Below are 20,193 nucleotides of genomic sequence, written 5' to 3'. Positions count from 1 at the left end.
CAGCTTGGACCTGGTACTTGCTGCCACCACCCAAAAAATTAGAGGGTTTTGGGGCACTCTGGTCCCCCTGAAAAACCTTCCCTGGGGACCCCAAGACCCAAATCCCTTGAGTCTCACAACAAAGGGAAATAATCCTTTTTCCCTTCCCCCCTCCAGGTGCTCCTGGAGAGATACACAGACACAAACTCTGTGAATCCAAACAGAGTGACTCCCCCTCTCCATTCCCAGTCCTGGAAACAAAAGCACTTTCCTCTTCACCCAGAGGGAATGCAAAATCAGGCTAGCAAATCCAACACACACAGATCTCCCCCTGATTTCTTCCTCCCACCAATTCCCTGGTGAGTACAGACTCAATTTCCCTGAAGTAAAGAAAAACTCCAACAGGTCTTAAAATGGTCTCTCTGTATTAAGGTGACAAAATACAGGGGTAATTGCTTAAAAGAAATATGAATAAACAGCCTTATTCAAAAAGAATACAAATCAAAGCACTCCAGCACTTATATTCATGCAAATACCAAAGAAAAGAAACCATATAACTTACTATCTGATCTCTTTGTCCTTACACTTAGAGACAGAAGAGTAGAAAGCAGAAACTACTTCTCCAAAGCTCAGAGAAAGCAGGCAGACAGAAAACAAAAACCTCAGACACAAACTTCCCTCCACCCAGAGTTGAAAAAAATCCGGTTTCCTGATTGGTCCTCTGGTCAGGTGCTTCAGGTGAAAGAGACATTAACCCTTAGCTATCTGTTTATGACACAGATAAATGACTTTTTTAATGCTGATATCAGTGTCTGGATCAGGCCTTGAGGCTTGTTGCAGCATCATCTGCCTCAGGCTTTTTGCTCTGCAGAGATGCAGACTCCACCTCCAAGTAGGGGTGCCAATCCTCCAGGATTGGCCTGAAGTCTCCAGGAATTGAAGATTATGTCATGTGATGAAATTTTCAGGAATACAGCCAACCGAAATTGGCAGCTCTACCTCCAGGAGAGGTGGTGGTGGTTTGAAAATTCATACAGATACATGTCTGTGAATGAACACAAGAGGGGCTGATCTACCCTGTGTTACTCCAGTGTAGCAGTTTTCAGCCAGTGGTCCAGGGACCCCAGGGGGCCTGCAGACTATGCCTGAGGTTTCCAAAAGAGCCTGCACCTCCATTTGAAATTTTGTAGAGGTCTGCAAATGAAAAAGGATCAAACCAGGGATCTCTGGAGCTTAGTGCATAAACCTCTACCGCAGGGGTGGCCAACCTGAGCCGAAGGAGCCAGAATTTACCAATGTACATTGCCAACGAGCCACTGTAATATGTCAGCAGCCCCCCATCGTATAATATCAGGGTTGAGACACCTCAGGAGGTCAGCTAGTTCAACCCTCCCCACCCTGCCCCCAGTGTTCCCATCCACCATCAGCACCACCGGTCAATGCCTCCCCACACCTCCCAATCAGCTGTTTCGTGGTGTGCAGGAAGCTAGGGGGGAGGGAGAGGAGTGAGGGCACTGCAGGCTCAGGGGAGGGGGCAGGAAGGGGTGGACTGGGGGTAAGGCCTGTGGAAGAGCCAGGGGTTGAGCAGTGAGCACCCCCCCGGCGCATTGGAAAGTTGGCCTCTGTAGCTTCAGCCTCAGAGTCGGTGCCTATACAAGGAGCCGCATATTTAACTTCTGAAGAGCCACAGTTTGGCCATCCTTGCTCTACTGCATGAGCTAAAAGCCAACTGGCTGTTACTGCGGTGAGATCTAAGTACACTGACCTCAACTATGTTATTCACATAGCTGAAGTTGCATAACTTAAATCAATCCCTCCCCCCCCCCCCTTCCTCCCCCCAGTGTAGACCAGGCCTTAGAGCCACTAGATGGGACAGAACCCCACACCCAGGAGGTGTGTGGATTACACTATGCAGGTGTAATCCCACCCACATCAATGGCATTACAGCTGTTTAAAGCAGAAGTAACACAGTGGCAAATCAGGCTCCTGTTTGTGAATGGCAATACAATGTTTTACCAGTTCTGGAGCTTTGTGAGTGTTTAATAGTGGCAGGGCAGGGCCATGGCACTGACTTCCCAGCTCGCCTGACTGTATGCACTTTGGGGTGTTGTTCTCAATGCCGGGGCTCCTGGACGCCAGGGTTTGCCTACCACTCTCCCCTGTGAGAAGAAGTAAGTTTCTGCCCCCCACATCCCCAAGCAAGGAAAGGGCAGCAAACAGAAAGAGCCTGCCACTGGTGAGGCTCCATGGGCTCCTGCTTTGTAAGCCAGGCATATGCTTTCTGGATGCTGGTGCTTGACTTCGGCCAGGCGTGGCAGGCCACTGCTGCCACATAATGTGCTGCCACCCTGTACTTGGGCCTGTCCCCTCCAGATGTGGGCGGTGGAGGGGCCCAGGCCGGCAGGGGCAGCTGGGCTTTTGGGGAGGGGGCTGAATGGCACACTGGAGCTAGGGCCCCTTGAGAGCCCACGTGGCGCCGCTACACCCCGGAGGAGCCAATGTGGGGCGGTGCTACAGCCCGGTGCTGGGAGCCGCTTAGAGTGGGCGGCGCAAAGGCCCGAGAGGAAGCAGAGGGCAGGCGTTGGGCGGCGCTAGGGCCCAGAGGGAGCCGGCGTAAGGCGGGGTGGGCTCGCGATCTGTGCCCGCGCGCGGGGCGGGAAGGGGTGTGAGGGTCTCGCGCTCTAGACTCTGCCTCGCTTAGAGCCGCGCGCCCGGCGGTTGGGGCGGAGGGTCTGGCGCGCGGGGTACGTGTCCCGCTGCTGCGGCTGGTGGGGGCTGCCCCCTCCCCGGCTCGGCGCTGTGAGTGGGCGGAAGATGGCGCTGAGCGGATGGAACTCCTCATGACGGTCTCCAAAATCGCCTCTATCTGTACCATGGTGAGTGAGGGGGCGGCCGGGCACCCGCGGGGGAGGGAGGTGATATAAGGGGGCTGGGTGTGAGGGGGAGCCTGCTGGCGAGGCGGGCCCGAGGGGGCGGGTTCTGGGGCACCTGTGCATGCTTCGGGGGTGGGGTGTGAGCCAGGCACTGAATCGGGGGGTGGGTTTGGAATTGGGACGGAAGGTAGCGCGTGCGCTGCGGGGGTCCTGCAGCATCGCGCGCGCGCGTGTTGGGAAAGGGCGTGAGGGCGCTTCCTTCCCTTGCAGACAGGTGACACGGGTTACGTGGGGTTCGCAAACCAGGCTCCTCGGAGCGGTGCTTCCTCTCTGCCTGGGTTTTGTGTGTTCATGTAGAAGAGTGTGCCAGTCGCCGTGGGAGGGAATCAAAAACTGGGTGTAGTTAATCGGCTTTAGAGAATGCAGCATTGAGGCAAGCACTAATGGCAATGGGGGTGGGGAAGCATAATATGGACATGTGGTGAAACTTGATTTACTAACCACACAGGAAACTGGGAATCATTAGTTAACCAGTAGAGAGCAGTCTTTATCAAAATTGTACTGAAAATCTTGCAGATGCTTTAAAATATTTGCTCAAGCTGGTTTTTATTGAGTATAGGATTTCTAGAGATCTTGATTTTTTACCCCTAACTCCACATCATAATTTTTTGTCAGCAGTAGTTAGTACATAGTGCCTCACTAATGTTGTGCGGGCTTGGCAGTCATGTCACACAGGCAATCTGGTGCATCCTTGGTTACCCTTAAAAGCTGTATTAGCATTAGCATCCAGTGTAGTTAATCTTGTGCAATATGGCACACGTTCTGGTATGTAGTCTGAACTGTTTGCATTGGTTCAAGTCCTGATGGGAATACATCTTTCAGTGTTGGTTTTTAATTGGACTTCATCCATAATTATTTGTGAAGAAAGAGTTATGAGCACACTAATTGGTGTAATAGAACTTTTCTATCTCTGACTAAAAAAAAATTATGAATTTAGTGCTCTTTGAGAGTGCTGAACTTTGAGACCAAGCTATCTTCTAACCTGTAGAAACAGTATCTCCTCAGAGATGAGGCACATTGGCAGACCATTGTAGGGAATCTTGCACTCCACTCTTCTGTAAAACTGTAATATGAATGAAGGAGCTATGTACACATCTTCTTCTGAGAGCACGAAAATGTGAATTTAGAAGTTAGAGATAGCAGAAGTCAGGAGAGACCTATTGGATCATTCCCTACAGTACTTTCTCTAGGCTCTTTTCTCTATCTAGTTCTAAACTTCTCAAGCAGTGGGGCTTCCTCCACTTCCCATGGGAGACTGTTCTGCAGTTTTTATGAATTTCTGTATTATTGTCTTAATATATCAAGCAAAAGTTTCAAAGGAGGCCCAAACTATTCTAAATAAATTACTTTCTATAGCTATGTCAGCTGAAATTGCCAGTAATGGTTGCTAGTTTACTGTAGTGACAGATGTTTGTGGTATGAGAGAGCACTCAATGTTCTTTCAGGTAAGCTAGTGAACAGTTATCAGGTATGGGTTGGATCTCAACAAGTGATGTAGGAGAGGACTCTACATTCTGTGTTGTCACTTAACCCATTTTATTTCAGTTAAATCTCGTGATGAACTAAAATATGTGTCTATACATAACTAAGACATTTTTGCATCAGGTACATATTATGTTCAGTCTTACGGTTATTAACTTGTGCTTTGGGATAAAGCTGTTATAAAATTTAAAATGAATTTCGAAATGTCTGTGCTTTATTAGGATCTTGGGATAGAACAGCTAGATGAAGATACACGTTTTAAACCTGCTGTGTTTAAATTTACTGGTAATCTAGGATCTTATTTACAATCATAGTGTAAATTAATGCACACGTGCTGAAGCTAGTCTCAACAGTATAGTGATAATGCTGAGATAAAAGTTCTTAGTTTAAGTGGTGGTTTAATTTTCTTAGAAAATAAAGATTTAAAAGTATTCAAAATTTACATTTACAATTTGACTCTCTCATGTTGCTTGATGAAAATTGGGTTGATACAGAGAGAATAAGGGATAAAGAAATTAAGGAGAGCTGGCTGTTTCTCAGTGGGACAGTAGTGAAGGCATAGTTGCAAACTATTCCAATGTGGAGGTAAAATAGGAAGAATAAGAAAAACGACGGGGAGTCTTTGTGGCACCTTAGAGACTAACAGATTTTATTTGGGCATAAGCTTTCATGGGCTAAACCCCACTTCATCGAATATATGGAGTGGAACATACAAGTTTTTTTGTTGAAGAATTGCCACTTTTAAATCTGTTATTGAGTGACCAGGGAGATTGAAGTGTTCTCCTACTGGTTTTTGAATGTTATAATTCCTGATGTCAGATTTGTGTCCATTTATTCTTTTGTGTAGAGACTGTTCAGTTTGGACAATATAGGTGGCAGAAGTGCATTACTGGCACATTATGGCATATATCACATTTGTACATGTGCAGGTGAATGAGGCCCTGATGGTGTGGCTGGTGTGGTTAGATTCTATGATGCTATCCCCTGAAAAGATATGCAGACAGAGTTGGCCCCCGGATTTGTTGCAGGATTTGATTCCTGGGTTAGTGTTTTTGTTGTGTGGTGTGTAGGTCCTGGTGTGTATTTGCTTCAGGTTGGGGTACTGTCTGTAAGTGAGGACTGGCCTGTCTCCCACGGTCTGTGAGAGTGAGGGATCATCCTTCAGGATAGGTTGTAGATCCTTGATGATGCGCTGGAGAGGTTTTAGTTGGGGGCTGTAGATGACGGTGTTCTATTACTTTCTTTGTTGGGCCTGTCTTGTAGTAGGTGACTTCTGGGTACCCTTCTGGCTCTGTCAGTCCGATTCTTCGCTTCACCAGGTGGGTATTGTAGTTTTAAGAGCGATTGATAGAGATCCTGTAGGTGTTTGTCTCTGTCTGACAGATTGGAGCAAATGCAGTTGTATCTTAGAGCTTGGCTGTAGGCAATGGGTTGTGTGATGTGATCTGGATGAAAGCTGGAGGCAGAGCAGCGAACTGCGGCCAGTGGGAGCTGCGATTGGACGAACTTGCAGATGTGGCAAGTAAACAAACCGGCCCGGCTCGTCAGGGGCTTTCCCCGAATAAGCGGTGGCCCTAGTTTGAGAACCACTACTCTAGAGTACTTAAGGAGCTAGCCAAAGTAATTTTGGAACTGTTAATGATTATCTTTGAGAACTCAGAGGACAGGTGAGGTCCCAGAGGACTGGAAAAGGGCAAACCTACTACCTATATTTAAAAAGGGGGAGAAAGAGGACCTGCGGAATCAAAAATCAGTCAACTTAACTTCAGTACTTGGAAAGATACTGGAATAAATATTAATCAGTTTGGAAGCAGCTAGAGGATAATAGGATTATAAGGAATAGTCAATATGGATTTGTCAAGAACAGGGTCACAAACCTAGTGGATGGGGGAAAGCAATAGACATGATATATCTTGATTTTAGTAAGGCTTTTGACACAGTTCCACATGACATTCTCATAAGATGACTAGAGTGATCTGGTCTAGATAAAATTACTGTAAAGTGGGTGCACAAGTGGTTGAAAGATTGTACTCAAAGAGTAGTTATCAATGGTTTGTTGTATAATTGGGAGGGCTTATCTAATGGGGTCCAATAGGGGTCAGCCCTGAGTGTGGTACTGTGATGCTTCCCAAGAGCATCCAGAATTGTGAGGCACCTCCCTTCCACCTGCCCTTAGCATGAGGAAGTCTTGTCTGTGCCTGCTATGGATCAGCTCCTTGACTCCAACATCGTCTAGCAACATGAGCACTAACTTCCAGGCCTCAGCAGACCTTGCTCTGTCTGTGAAGGTTAACGATAGGCACACCAAGCATCCCTTTTGAGCACCCAGCCCCTGGTCCATTGAATACTCTCAGAAGTCTCAGATTTGCTACTCTCAAAGGAGTAGTACACACAAGTTTATTAGTTTTAATTCAGGATTGACACTTTTCTTAACAAACATTTAAACTTATTCTTGTTTTCAATATAAATATATCTATTACCAAAGAACAGAGATTTAGATGATAGAAAGTAAGAATATTGGAAACAAATGATTACATATAAACCAAAATCATAACACTCTTTCTAGAGTTGCAGTTTAACTCGCAAGACATTCCTGTCTCCAACAAGATAGCTTACCTTATGTCCTTTCCTCAGCATTTTCAACCAGGATGGCAGAGAACCCCCTTTGATAAGATCAAAGCTGCTGGCATTTGTCTTTGTAGGTTGAAGGATGCCAGGGCTATCCTGCACCCCAGATAGACCAGATCTTTTATCTTCACATGAAAGCAGATTCTTCTCCTCCCAAGCCCGCTGTTTACCTCTTCCTGTTAGTTTCCTTTTGAAGTCTCCGCAGGCTCTTCATTAGCGTTTAACTCAGTATGCTAATAGGTTTCTGTAATAAGAAACACAATACACAACGGTCCACGAGGGAGATACGTGTCTTCCACCTCCTGTCTGGACAAGTTGGTCTCAAGGCACCCAAAAGTAGTGTTCCCTGTCTTTATAAGGTCTACATAATATAATTTTCAGCATGTATACTTCTTGCACATTTTCCCTATCTACATATCATAAGAGACCTTACATGACGCCTTTTGGTGAACCCAAAGAATTCCAGTTCTCCTATGTATCTCTGTGCCGTCTACCAGTTGGCAGCAAAAAGTTCATAGGTACTGTTCAGTAGATTCACTAATTACTTGAATAATGGAGTGGAGAGTATGACTATAAAATTTGTGGATGATACCATGCTGGGTGGGGTCGCATGGATTTTGGAAGAAAGGATTAGAATTCAGAATGACATTGGCGAATTGGTCTGAAATCAACAAGATGAAATTTAGTAAGGACAAGTACAACACGTAGCTGTCCATTTGCTTCTTCCTTCCTAACAAAATGGGGAATGCTGGTTAGGTGATAGTACTGCTGGGAAGGATATGGGGGTTATAGTGGAACACAAATTGATTGAGAGTCAACAGCATGATGCAGCTGTGAAAAAGGCTAATATTCTGGGGTGTATCAACATGAATGTTATATATAAGACATGGGAGGTAATTGTCCTGCTCTGCTCGCCATTGGTGAGGCCTCAGTTGGAGTACTGTGTCCAGCTCTGGGCTCCATGCTTTAGGAAAGATGGGGATACATTTATATAAGAATATAAGAACGGCCGTACCGGGTCAGACCAAAGGTCCATCTAGCCCAGTATCTGTCTACTGACAGTGGCCAATGCCAGTTGACCCAGAGGGAGTGAAGCTAACAGGCAATGATCAAGTGGTCTCTCTCATGCCATCCATCTCCATCCTCTGATGAACAGAGGCTAGGGACACCATTCTTTACCCTTCCTGGCTAATAGCCATCTATGACTTAGCCACCATGAATTTATCCAGTTCCCTTTTAAACATTGTTATAGTCCCAGCCTTCACAACCTCCTGAGGTAAGGAGTTCCACAAGTTGACTGTGCGCTGTGTGAAGCAGAACTTCCTTTTATTTGTTTTAAACCTGCTACCTATTAATTTCATTTGGTGACCCTTAGTTCTTGTATTATGGGAATAAGTAAATAACTTTTCCTTATCCACTTTCTCCACATCACTCATGATTTTATATACCTATATCATATCCCCCCTTAGTCTCCTCTTTTCCAAGCTGAAGAGGCCTAGCCGCTTTAATCTTTCCTCATATGGGACCCTCTCCAAACCCCTAATCATTTTAGTTGCCATTTTCTGAACCTTTTCTAGTGCTAGAATATCTTTTATGAGGTGAGGAGACCACATCTGTACATAGTATTCGAGATGTGGGCATACCATTGATTTATATAAAGGCAGTAAGATATTCTCAGTCTTATTCTCTGTCCCCTTTTTAATGATTCCTAACATCCTGTTTGCTTTTTTGACTGCCTCTGCGCACTGCTTGGACATCTTCAGAGAACTATCCACGGTGACGCCAAGATCTTTTTCCTGACTCATTGTAGCTAAATTAGCCCCCATCATATTGTATGTATAGTTGGGGTTATTTTTTCCAATGTGCATTACTTTACATTTATCCACATTAAATTTCATTTGCCATTTTGTTGCCCAATCACTTAGTTTTGTGAGATCTTTTTGAAGTTCTTCACAATCTGCTTTGGTCTTAACTATCTTGAGCAGTTTAGTATCATTTGCAAACTTTGCCACCTCACTGTTTACCCCTTTCTCCAGATCATTTATGAATAAATTGAATAGGATTGGTCCTAGGACTGACCCTTGGGGAACACCACTAGATACCCCTCTCCATTCTGAGAATTTACCATTAATTCCTACCCTTTGTTCCCGGTCTTTTAACCAGTTCTCAATCCATGGAAGGACCTTCCCTTTTATCCCATGACAGCTTAATTTACGTAAGAGCCTTTGGTGAGGGACCTTGTGAAAGGCTTTCTGGAAATCTAAGTACACTATGTCCACTGGATCCCCCTTGTCCACATGTTTGTTGACCCCTTCAAAGAACTCAAATCGATTGGTAAGACATGATTTCCCTTTACAGAAACCATGTTGACTATTGCTCAACAGTTTGTTTTTCTGTGTGTCTGACAATTTTATTCTTAACTATTGTTTCGACTAATTTGCCCGGTACTGACTTTAGACTTACCGGTCTGTAATTGCTGGGATCACCTCTCGAGCCCTTTTTAAATATTGGCGTTACATTAGCTAACTTCCAGTCATTGGGTACCGAATCCAATTTAAAGGACAGGTTACAATTCTTAGTTAATAGTTCTGCAACTTCACGTTTGAGTTCTTTCAGAACTCTTGGGTGAATGCCATCTGGTCCCGGTGACTTGTTAATGTTAAGTTTATCAATTAATTCCAAAACCTCCTCTAGTGATACTTCAGTCTGTGACAGTTCCTCAGATTTGTCACCCACAAAAGCTGGCTCAGGTTTGGGAATCTCCCTAACATCGTCAGCCATGAAGACTGAAGCAAAGAATCCATTTAGTTTCTCCACAATGACTTTATCGTCTTTAAGTGCTCCTTTTGTATCTCGATCATCAAGGGGCCCCACTGGTTGTTTAGCAGACTTCCTGCTTCTGAAGTACTTTAAAAACATTTTGTTATTACCTTTGGAGTTTTTGGCTAGCTGGTCTTCAAACTCCTCTTTGACTTTTCTTATTACACTCTTGCACTTAAGCTGGCAGTGTTTGTGCTCCTTTCTATTTGCTTCACTAGGATTTGACTTCCATTTTTTAAAGGAAGTCTTTTTATCTCTCACTGCTTCTTTTACATGGTTAAGCCACGGTGGCTCTTTTTTAGTTCTTTTACTGTGTTTCTTAATTTGGAGTATACATTGAAGTTGAGCCTCTATTATGATGTCTTTAAAAAGGGCCCATGCAACTTGCAGGGATTTCACTTTAGTCGCTGTACCTTTTAACTTTTGTTTAACTAACCTCCTCATTTTTGTGTAGTTCCCTCTTTTGAAATTAAATCCACAGTGTTGGACTGTTGAGGTGTTCTTCCGCCCACAGGGATGTTGAATGCTATTGTATTATGGTCACTATTTCCAGGCGGTTCTGCTATAGTTACCTCTTGGACCAGCTCCTGCACTCCACTCAGGATTAAATCTAGAGTTGCCTCTCCCCTTGTGGGTTCCCGTACCAGCTGCTCCATGAACCAGTCATTTAAAGTATCGAGAAATTTTATCTCTGCATTTCATCCTGAAGTGAAATGTTCCCAGTCAATATGGGGTAATTGAAGTTCCCCACTATTATTGGGTTCTTAATTTTGATAGCCTCTCTAATTTCCCTTAGCATTTCATCATCACTATTACTGTCCTGGTCAGGTGGTCGATAATAGATCCCTAATGTTATATTTTTATTAGAGCATGAAATTTCTATCCATAGCGATTCTATGGAATATGTGGATTCGCTAAAGATTTTTCTTTCATATATAGTGCCACTCCTCCCCCTGCACAACCTGTTCTGTCCTTCCGATATAGTTTGTACCCCGGAATGATTGTGTCCCATTGATTGCTCTTTGAGAGAATTGAGAGGAAAGCAACAAAAGTATTAGGTTTAGAAAACCTAATCTATGAGGAAAGGTTTAAAAAAAACTGAACATGTTTATTCTTGAGAAAAGAAGACTGAAAGGGGGACCTGACAAGTCTTCAAATATGTTAACAGCTGTTTGAAAGAGCACAGTGGTTAGTTGTTCTCCATGTCCATTGAAGATAGGATAAGAAGTAATGGACATAAACTGCAGCAAGGAAGATTTAGGTTAGATATTAGGAAAAGCATTGTAACTTTAAAGTTAGTTAATCACTGGCATAGACTTCCAAGGGAGGTGATGGAATCCCTATGAATGAAGGATTTTAATTACAGGTTAGATCAAGGGTAGGCAACCTGCGGCACGTGAGCTGCTTTTCAGTGGCACTCACACTGCCCAGGTCCTGGCCACTGGTCTGGGGGGCTCTGCATTTTAATTTAATTTTAAATGAAGCTTCTTAAACATTTTAAAAACCTTATTTACTTTACATACAGCAATAGTTTAATTATATATTGTAGACTTATAGAAAGAGACTTTCTAAAAGCATTAAAATGTATTACCGGCATGCAGAACCTTAAATTAGAGTGAATAAATGAAGACTCGGCACACCACTTCTGAAAGGTTGCCGACCCCTGGGTTAGATAAAACACCAGTCATGGATAGTCTAGGTCAGTGGTTCCCAAACTTTAACAGACCGCAAACCCCTTTCACTGAATTATGAAATCTCATGAACCCCCTCCTAAAAGTGAATATTTCCAGGGATTTAAGTTTAAATTTCCTCAGTGTGATGGATGCACTTGCTTTGATATGCATAGCTCTTGGAAGTCTGGAACCACTGGAGAAAGATAAAGTTTCAGGTCTGGTTCGGCATCAAGTCTGTTTCTGTATTTGGTTTTCAGATGTGCATATGAGGAAAACGCTTTCTCGCATAAGTATGTTGTTGAAAATTGTAACAAAACTGCAGCAGCTTTTTCTGCCAAAAGGGGGTACTCAATTTCTTAAACTCAGCCAAAAGTTGATCAATGACAGGTTTCTGAAATTCCTTTTCAATTTGTAATCACAGGAGATCTCAATCAATTTCTTTTTCTCAGTGTTCAATATCTGTGTTGAGAAAGTGGTATCATCAAAAGGGTTGTAAATCCAGTCATTGTTGTCTGACATAGCTGGAAAGTATTCCCTGAAAGTTGTGCAAAGTCCTTTTAGTTGTGCAATTATATTGGTTTTAGTGCACTGATCGAACTGAAGTTTATGTTCTGCCAGGAAGTCATGAAGATTACAGAAACATTCAGTTTGATTGGTTTCCAAACAACTTTCCCAGAACTGCAACTTCTTTATCATGGATTCAGCTCACTCTTGTGCATGGAAAACTGTTACATTGAGACCTTGAAGAGATAAATTTAGGTCATTAATTCTTGAGAAAATATCTGCTAAATAAGCCAGGTTCTGGAGCCAGACATTATTTTCCATACAGCTGGCAAGGTGGAAAGAGTGGCTGTTGAAAAAAACTAGGATTTCCGTTCTAAGCTCAAACAAGTGCACAAGGGTTTTGCCCCGTGAGAGCCATCCAACTTCAGTATGGGTCAACAGACAATTGTGTATACTACCCATTTCTTCACAAAGTATGTGAAATATTCTGGAATTTGTTGGCTGTGATTTTATGAAATTCACCATTTTCACTGCATTGTCCAGCACTTCCTTCAGTCCCTCAGGCATGCATTTTGTTGCAAGGGCTTGTCTGTGGATGCTGCAATGAGTCCAAGAGACTTTTGATGCAGCCTTTTTTGTTTGAGCTGCAAATCCAGTATACTTCCCCGTCATTGATGTGGCTCCATCAGTGCAAATGCCTAGGCAACGAGACCAATCTATTTCCTTTTCTTGAAAATATGCATTAGTCAGATTGAAGATATCTTCTCCAGTTGTATGTTCTTCCAATGGTCGGCAAAACAACAAGTTGTCTTCATCCAGACCTTCATTCACATAACATACAAACAGTAGCAAAATAGCTAGATTAGCTACATCAGTTGATTCATCCAACTGTATAGCATAATATGAACTATTTTTCACTTTCTGTACAATTGTGGTCTCTGTGTTACAATTTGACATGTGATTAATTCTTCATGACAATGTATTATTGGACAAAGGTACCATGTCAGTCCTTTTTGCAGCCTTTTCTCCAAGCATGCAATAAACTACTTATTTTATATATGGACCAACCAAGCTCTCTGCTATGGTATGGGCTTTGGATGCTTTTGCTACGCGGTAGCTCACGCGGTATGATGCTTCAAGTGCATTTTCATTATCAGTACTTGCTTTGGATATAAAACTGGTAATGTCACTTTTCCTCTCAGCTAATTTTTGCTTGAAAAAATCAGCATGTTTCTTGAGGTGTGCAGGATGCCTGGTTTCTAAATGGCGCCGAAGAAGAGAAGATTTGAGGCTGCTGTTTGCTATAACATCATCACAAATCACGCACAGTGGTTTTGGATGTTCTTAATCACCAATGCATGTAAAGCCATATTTTATGTAATCATAGTCATATTTTATTTTCCTTGTAAGTGACTTTCCAGGACCATCATGATAATTAGACTTAGTTTTTCCACAATGTGGACTTGAGGAAACACTAGCTGATTCTTGCGTCTTTACACTTTCCTTTTTCAACCACTTATCCATTGAACTTGTGTACAAAAGTTCTAATAAAAACAACAAAGAGAGACTAACAACCAAACAAACTAGAAAATGAGAAGATTCACTCAAGTATCACTGAAGCAAAACAGCAACCCAGAGAGAGTGACAATTCTGAGGCACCTTAACACTGCTACACGGGCTACAACGTGCTTCCGGCAGGTTTGGCTCACAAACAGATTTTCTTCCACCTTGAGGTCTGTCCCTACGAGGGTGTCCTGCGAGGGACAAATTAGCTTGGACCACCTTCCACGTACAACGTGGCCCCTGCTCACTCTGCCCGCCATAACAACTTCCCCTGTCTGACAAGGACATGGGTCCGGGCTGCCACCTGCAGGCCTGGGAGTCTCAGCTGCCGCCCTGCCCATCAGAGGGCTCAGGCTACTGGCCCTGCACTTGGGTTTGGGCTGCCGGCTCCTGCTGCTGGACCCTGTTGACCTCCCTGGTCAACTGAGCTCCACTGAGCTTGTGCTGCAGGTCCCGCTGACCACCAAGGCTTGGGCTGCCAGCCCCAACTGCCCAGCCCCGCTCTCCCTGGGGCTCGGGCTGCCAGCCCCGCACAGAGCGCTGCGGTTCGGGCTGCTGGCTCCTCGGCTGACAGGGCAGGGCTCGGGCTGCCGGCCCAAACTGCCCTTCCTGCTCTCCCTGGGGCTCAGGCTATCTGCCCTGCAACCAGGTCCCACCTGCTGCCTCCAATGCCCAGGGTTCTCTGGCCACTGTTAGAGAAATTTTTCTGGCAAACCCCCTGTAACGTTCTGTGAATCTCCAGGGGTTCGCAAACCTCAGTTTGGGAACCACTGATCTAGGTTTAAGTGTCCTGCTTCAGTGGAAGAGGAAGACTAAGGACAGGATAGGCCCCCTGCTCAATGTGTAGGGGGAAACAGTAACGGGAGACTTGGAAATGGCAGAGATGCTTAATGACTTCTTTGTTTCAGTCTTCACTGAGAAGTCTGAAGGAATGTCTAGTATAGTGAATGCTTACAGGAAGAGGGTAGGTTTAGAAGATAAAATAAAAAAAGAGCAAGTAAAAAATCACTTAGAAAAGTTAGATGCCTGCAAGTCACCAGGGCCTGATGAAATGCATCCTAGAATACTCAAGGAGTTAATAGAAGAGTATCTGAGCCTCTAGCTATTATCTTTGGGAAATCATGGGAGACGGGGGAGATTCCAAAAGACTGGAAGGGGGCAAATATAGTGCCCATCTATAAAAAGGGAAATAAAAACAACCCAGGAAACTACAGACCAGTTAGTTTAACTTCTGTGCCAGGGAAGATAATGGAGCAGGTAATCAAAGAAATCATCTGCAAACACTTGGAAGGTGGTAAGGTGACAGGGAATAGCCAGCATGGATTTGTAAAGAACAAATCGTGTCAAACTAATCTGATAGCGTTCTTTGATAGGATAACGAGCCTTGTGGATAAGGGAGAAGCGGTGGATGTGATATACCTAGACTTTAGTAAGGCATTTGATAGTCTCGCATGATATTCTTATAGATAAACTAGGCAAATACAATTTAGATGGGGCTACTATAAGGTGGGTGCATAACTGGCTGGATAACCGTACTCAGAGAGTAGTTGTTAATGGCTCTCAATCCTGCTGGAAAGGTATAACAAGTGGGGTTCCACAGGGGTCTGTTTTGGGACAGGTTCTGTTCAATATCTTCATCAAGGATTTAGATGTTGGCATAGAAAGTACGCTTATTAAGTTTGCGGACGATACCAAACTGGGAGGGATTGCAACTGCTTTGGAGGACAGGGTCAAAATTCAAAATGATCTGGACAAATTGGAGAAGTGGTCTGAGGTAAACAGGATGAAGTTCAATAAAGATAAATGCAAAGTGCTCCACCTAGGAAGGAACAATCAGTTTCACACATACAGAATGGGAAGAGATTGTCTAGGAAGGAGTATGGTAGAAAGAGATCTAGGGGTCATAGTAGACCACAAGCTTAATATGAGTCAACAGTGTGATACTGTTGCAAAAAAAGCAAACATGATTCTGGGATTCATTAACAGGTGTGTTGTAAACAAGACACGAGAAGTCATTCTTCCGCTTTACTCTGCGCTGGTTAGACCTCAACTGGAGTATTGTGTCCAGTTCTGGGCACCGCATTTCAAGAAAGATGTGGAGAAATTGGAGAGGGTCCAGAGAAGAGCAACAAGAATGATTAAAGGTCTTGAGAACATGACCTATGAAGGAAGGCTGAAGGAATTGGGTTTGTTTAGTTTGGAAAAGAGAAGACTGAGAGGGGACCTGATAGCAGTTTTCAGGTATCTAAAAGGGTGTCGTCAGGAGGAGGGAGCAAACTTGTTCACCTTAGCCTCCAATGATAGAACAAGAAGCAATGGGCTTAAACTGCAGCAAGGGAGATTTAGGTTGCACATTAGGAAAAAGTTCCTAACTGTCAGGGTAGTTAAACACTGGAATAAATTGCCTAGGGAGGTTGTGGAATCTCCATCGCTGGAGATATTTAAGAGTAGGTTAGATAAATGTCTGTTAGGGATGGTCTAGACAGTATTTGGTCCTGCCATGAGGGCAGGGGACTGGACTCGATGACCTCTCGAGGTCCCTTCCAGTCCTAGAGTCTATGAGTCTATGAGTGCAAGGAACTGGATTTGATGACATATGAGACCATAAGAGCGGCAATATTGGGTCAGACAAAAGGTCCATCTAGCCTGGTATCGTGTCTTCCAAGAGTGGCCAATGCCAGGTGCCCCAGAGGGAATGAACAGAACAGGTAATGATCAAGTGATCCATCCCCTGTCGCTCATTCCCAGCTTCTGGCAAACAGAGGATAGGGACACCATCCCTACCCATCCTGGCTAATAGCCATTGATGGACCTGTCTTCCATGAATTTTTCTAGTTCTTGAACCCTGTTAGTCTTGGCCTCTTGTGGTACCTTCCAGCCATACATTTTTATAATTCTATAATAAGACTTCTAAAATCTCCCCTTTTTTGATGTTTTTTTTCTTTTCCCTCCACAATCTTCTCCCCTTTTTTCAGACCCCTGTAGCGAGCATTCAGGATCTGTGCTTTGCTGCTTGTGTGCTGATTACCACAAGATTGCATCCGACAAAGTGGGTATTTGCCCACGAAAGCTCATGCTCCAATACGTTTGTTAGTCTATAAGGTGCTGCAGAACTCTTTGCCGCTTTTACAGATCCAGACTAACACGGCTACTCCTCTGATATTTGCCACAAGATTAGTTATTTATAACTGATCATGTATTTATCGGTAGTGTTGGTCTGTGTAATGATTTGTCACTCTTTCCCCATAATGGAAAAGAAATGTACCAAGATTGAAAATGTTGTATTTAATAGTGATGATATAAGATAGCTGTTTAGGGAAGCTGTGTGTGTGTCTCTCACTAACTCTTCACTCCCCTAAAAGATCCTGTAGCTTAGGAGGAAGTTGGGAAAGAGCTGGGGTAGAAGAGACCATAAATTCAAATCTGACCTCTATTAACTGTCTTATATTTCCATTCACTTTGTTATCCCTCTTACTGACAAAGTCTGTGGACCCTAGAAAGCTGTCATCCTGTGTGAACTGCCACCCTGTTTTACAAGTACATTAAAAAAGGTTTCATAAGGTCTCTACAAGCAGTGTCAGTTATAAAACCCAACCACACTGCCTTTCCAATTGAATATGCTTTGGTCATCCTATGTCTAAGGATATGTATTAACTTCAGAGTTCCCAGGTTATTGGCACCTATGTTAGCCTAGCCCAGGTGTCAGTGGCCACACTGTAAAGCTCTGCCCTAATTACTGTGTCCTCACTGGTGTTGCACTCTTCTGTGTGTGTTGTTTGGACTTCTGGGGGGCATATCCTGGGATTCGTTTGTGTTGTAGAAAGCTGAGCTGCTCTGTGAGTCTTTCCCAGTGAATTGTGGGAGAACTTGTTAGTCCTTTTGCTTGTCTGTGGGTAATTGTGAGAAGGCATTTAACTTAAATGATTTAACTGGCATCCTTGCTGCCAAGTAGGCAGATTACTAGCCCAAGTGAATGCATAACCTGGCCTGTAACCCACACCCCCAAGCAGTGCCAGCTAACCTGGGCTGAATGGATTACTTAACTCATGTGAGAGGTTTTTGTGTGTGCATGGAAGGGGGCCTCAGGCAAAACCGGAGTAAGAGCAACATAGGCTAATTCTGCAATGAAGCTACATTCTTAGAGCTAGTGATAGAATCAAGAAGTTCTGATCTCCAGTATATTTCTGCTCTTTAGCAAACAGTTTTGTAAGCAACTGGAAACTGTGTGAAATTCTCTGTGTATTCTGGGATTATTTTCCTTGCTGCACATTGTGGGTAATTTACTGGAAGTCAAATCCTAGTAAGGCAAATAGAAAGGAGCATAAACACAGCCATATTAAGTGCAAGTGTATAATAAGAAAAGCCAAAGAGGAGTTTGAAGAATGGCTAGCCAAAAACTCCAAAGGTAATAACACTACAGCAAATGGTTAAGGCTAGATGGTCAGGAATGCCTTGTGCTTTTACTTTGAGGTTAGGAGCTGAAGTTGTTAATACCTTTTTTTGTTTTAACTAAAAAGTTTGTCTGTGACCAGATGCTTAACACGTATAATATTAGCAACAAGGGGGAAGGAATATAGGCTTGACTAGGGAAAGAAGAGTTTAAAGAATATTTAGCAGTTAGGGTATGTCTACACGGCAATGTAAGCCAAATCCGGAGACCTGATGTTTATAAGTCTGCACTTGAGTATCCACCCTGATTTATGACCCTGGGTTTACAATTTCTGGACCTGGGTCTCGGACATGGGTCTCACACCTGCCTTCATGCATCCACACTGCACTATGCAGACCTGAGTGAAACCAGCATATCCCAGGCTTCCTAGCTCACTCCTTAGCTGTAGCTACTCTAGTCCTTGGTTCCTGGTGCATTGTGGGAAAGCTTGACTGTCCATCCTTCAGAACCATATTGGAAGTTGTTTTAGCCCACCAACACATCCAACCAAGACATCTTTTGGGTCTGCATGCTCTCGGCAACCGGAGCCAACAACATGGATGAGGCACTATTTGAAGAACTTGTTCTGCATGTTCTTTCACTCCCATTTCCAGAAACAGGCAGAGCATCCATCAAATGCTGGTGAATGTTTTGGTGGCATTTTCTGACCTACTGAATGCACCTCTCAGCAGAGGAGGAGATGGCAGATGCCAACTGGCTAATGCTGCTCACAACTCTCAGTATAGCTGCTGATGGGATCATATCGTCAGGTGGACCTGGGATGATCAGCAGTGGCTCCAGAAGTTTTGCATGAAGAAAGTGATGTTTCTGGAGCTTTGTGAGCAGCTTCCCATGAACTTCCAGTGTGAGAGAGGATGGCCATGCTGGTCCAGAATCAGGTTGTATAACTATCTGGAAGCTTCTGACTTCTACACGTCCATTGCTAACCAGTTCAGTGTTGGCAATTCGAGTGAAACCTCCACCACCACAATCAGGCATGTGATTTGCTCAGACATGGTGAACATAAAAAATGTCCTTGCCATACTTTCTGGTTTTGAGAGAACAGGGTTTCCCAACTGCACTTGTACCCAAAACTTGTCCTTCTTCAGGGAGCACACGAGTGCATAAACCACAAAGGCTACTACTCCGTTGTTTTGCTGGCCCTTGTTAACCACAGAGGCTGATTCGTGGATGCCAGCATGGACTACTAGAAAAGTGCATGACGATAGATTTTTCCGCTAATTGGGAGTTTTCCTTCGTGAACAGACTGGTACTCTGTTCTCATCAAATGACATCATCATAAATGGAGTAACTGTCCCCACTTTTATTCTAGGAGACCCCCACCCTTGTGTTATGAAATTGTACCCTGATTTCAGAGGCCCTGGCAAAGGAAGGTTTAATTACACTCTCAATAGGTACAGAATGGTGTCTGAATGTGTAAAATCTTGCTGGTGCTATTTACAGAACCGTTTGGATTCAAGTGTTATCAATGCTGTCTGCATTATTGTGGCTTGCTGTGCTCTTCACAGTGTTTTACTGCATCATGACAGCATGATTCTTCCCCACCAGGCTCCTGCTTAATTGTAGTTGGCGTGCAGAGGTAGAAGGGCCTGAAAATAGAAATGAAACAGTACACTGTCTCAGTATTTCAGAAAAGTTTTATTATATCAGCTGCAGAAATTTCTTTAGCATCTCAAGGCCAGAACATGATATTTTGAATAATTATGCTTCACTATATCTGAGACCAACAGTTTTTTAGTTCCCAAAGGTTGCTTGGACACCACTTAGAGTTAAGCAGAGTGTAAAGTTTTCACACATAATGATAAAGTGAAATTTACAAAATTCATTTAGTGATATATTGTTAAACATTGCAGTCCACTTTAGCTTTGGGGGGTTGAGTGCCACTTTCCAAAGTTTACTACCTATGGTTTTATTATCCTTTTAGGCATTTGGGAGGACATAACAATTCTGGAGATTCCTGAATGGCAAAGGGATATTCTGTTCCAAGCTACTGGCGGCAAGCCAGATGTGTGTTTGAGTTCCCACTACAGGAAAAATTTGCAGCTATTGTCACCTGGGGAAATCAACAGGATGCAGCGCTAGCTTCCACGGTGTCATGGTATAATTTCTCACTCTGAACCTTAGCGTCCCAAAGATGGGGTACCAGCATGAATTCCTCTAA

The 20,193-nt window shown here is 43.8% G+C and overlaps 1 protein-coding gene across 4 annotated transcripts in view; it reads left to right on the top strand.

The window, feature by feature from the left end:
• The first annotated feature begins 2,601 nt into the window (after window positions 1–2,601).
• Window positions 2,602–20,193, top strand: part of USP12 (ubiquitin specific peptidase 12) — an 87,132-nt gene continuing 69,540 nt past the window's right edge. For all 4 annotated transcript variants that reach the window (XR_004000351.1, XM_030562467.1, XM_030562476.1 and 1 more), the window contains exon 1: window positions 2,602–2,855. Coding sequence is in view for 3 of the 4 variants with exons in the window: in XM_030562467.1 (XP_030418327.1) it covers window positions 2,808–2,855 (48 nt within the window). In the remaining variant the exon portion in view is untranslated. The remainder of the gene's footprint in view (window positions 2,856–20,193) is intronic.

This window comes from Gopherus evgoodei, chromosome 1 (assembly GCF_007399415.2).
Source record: "Gopherus evgoodei ecotype Sinaloan lineage chromosome 1, rGopEvg1_v1.p, whole genome shotgun sequence".
NCBI classification, from domain to species: domain Eukaryota; kingdom Metazoa; phylum Chordata; order Testudines; family Testudinidae; genus Gopherus; species Gopherus evgoodei.
Note: the sequence above shows the minus strand (reverse complement) of the source record. Positions and strands in the feature narration are given on the sequence as shown.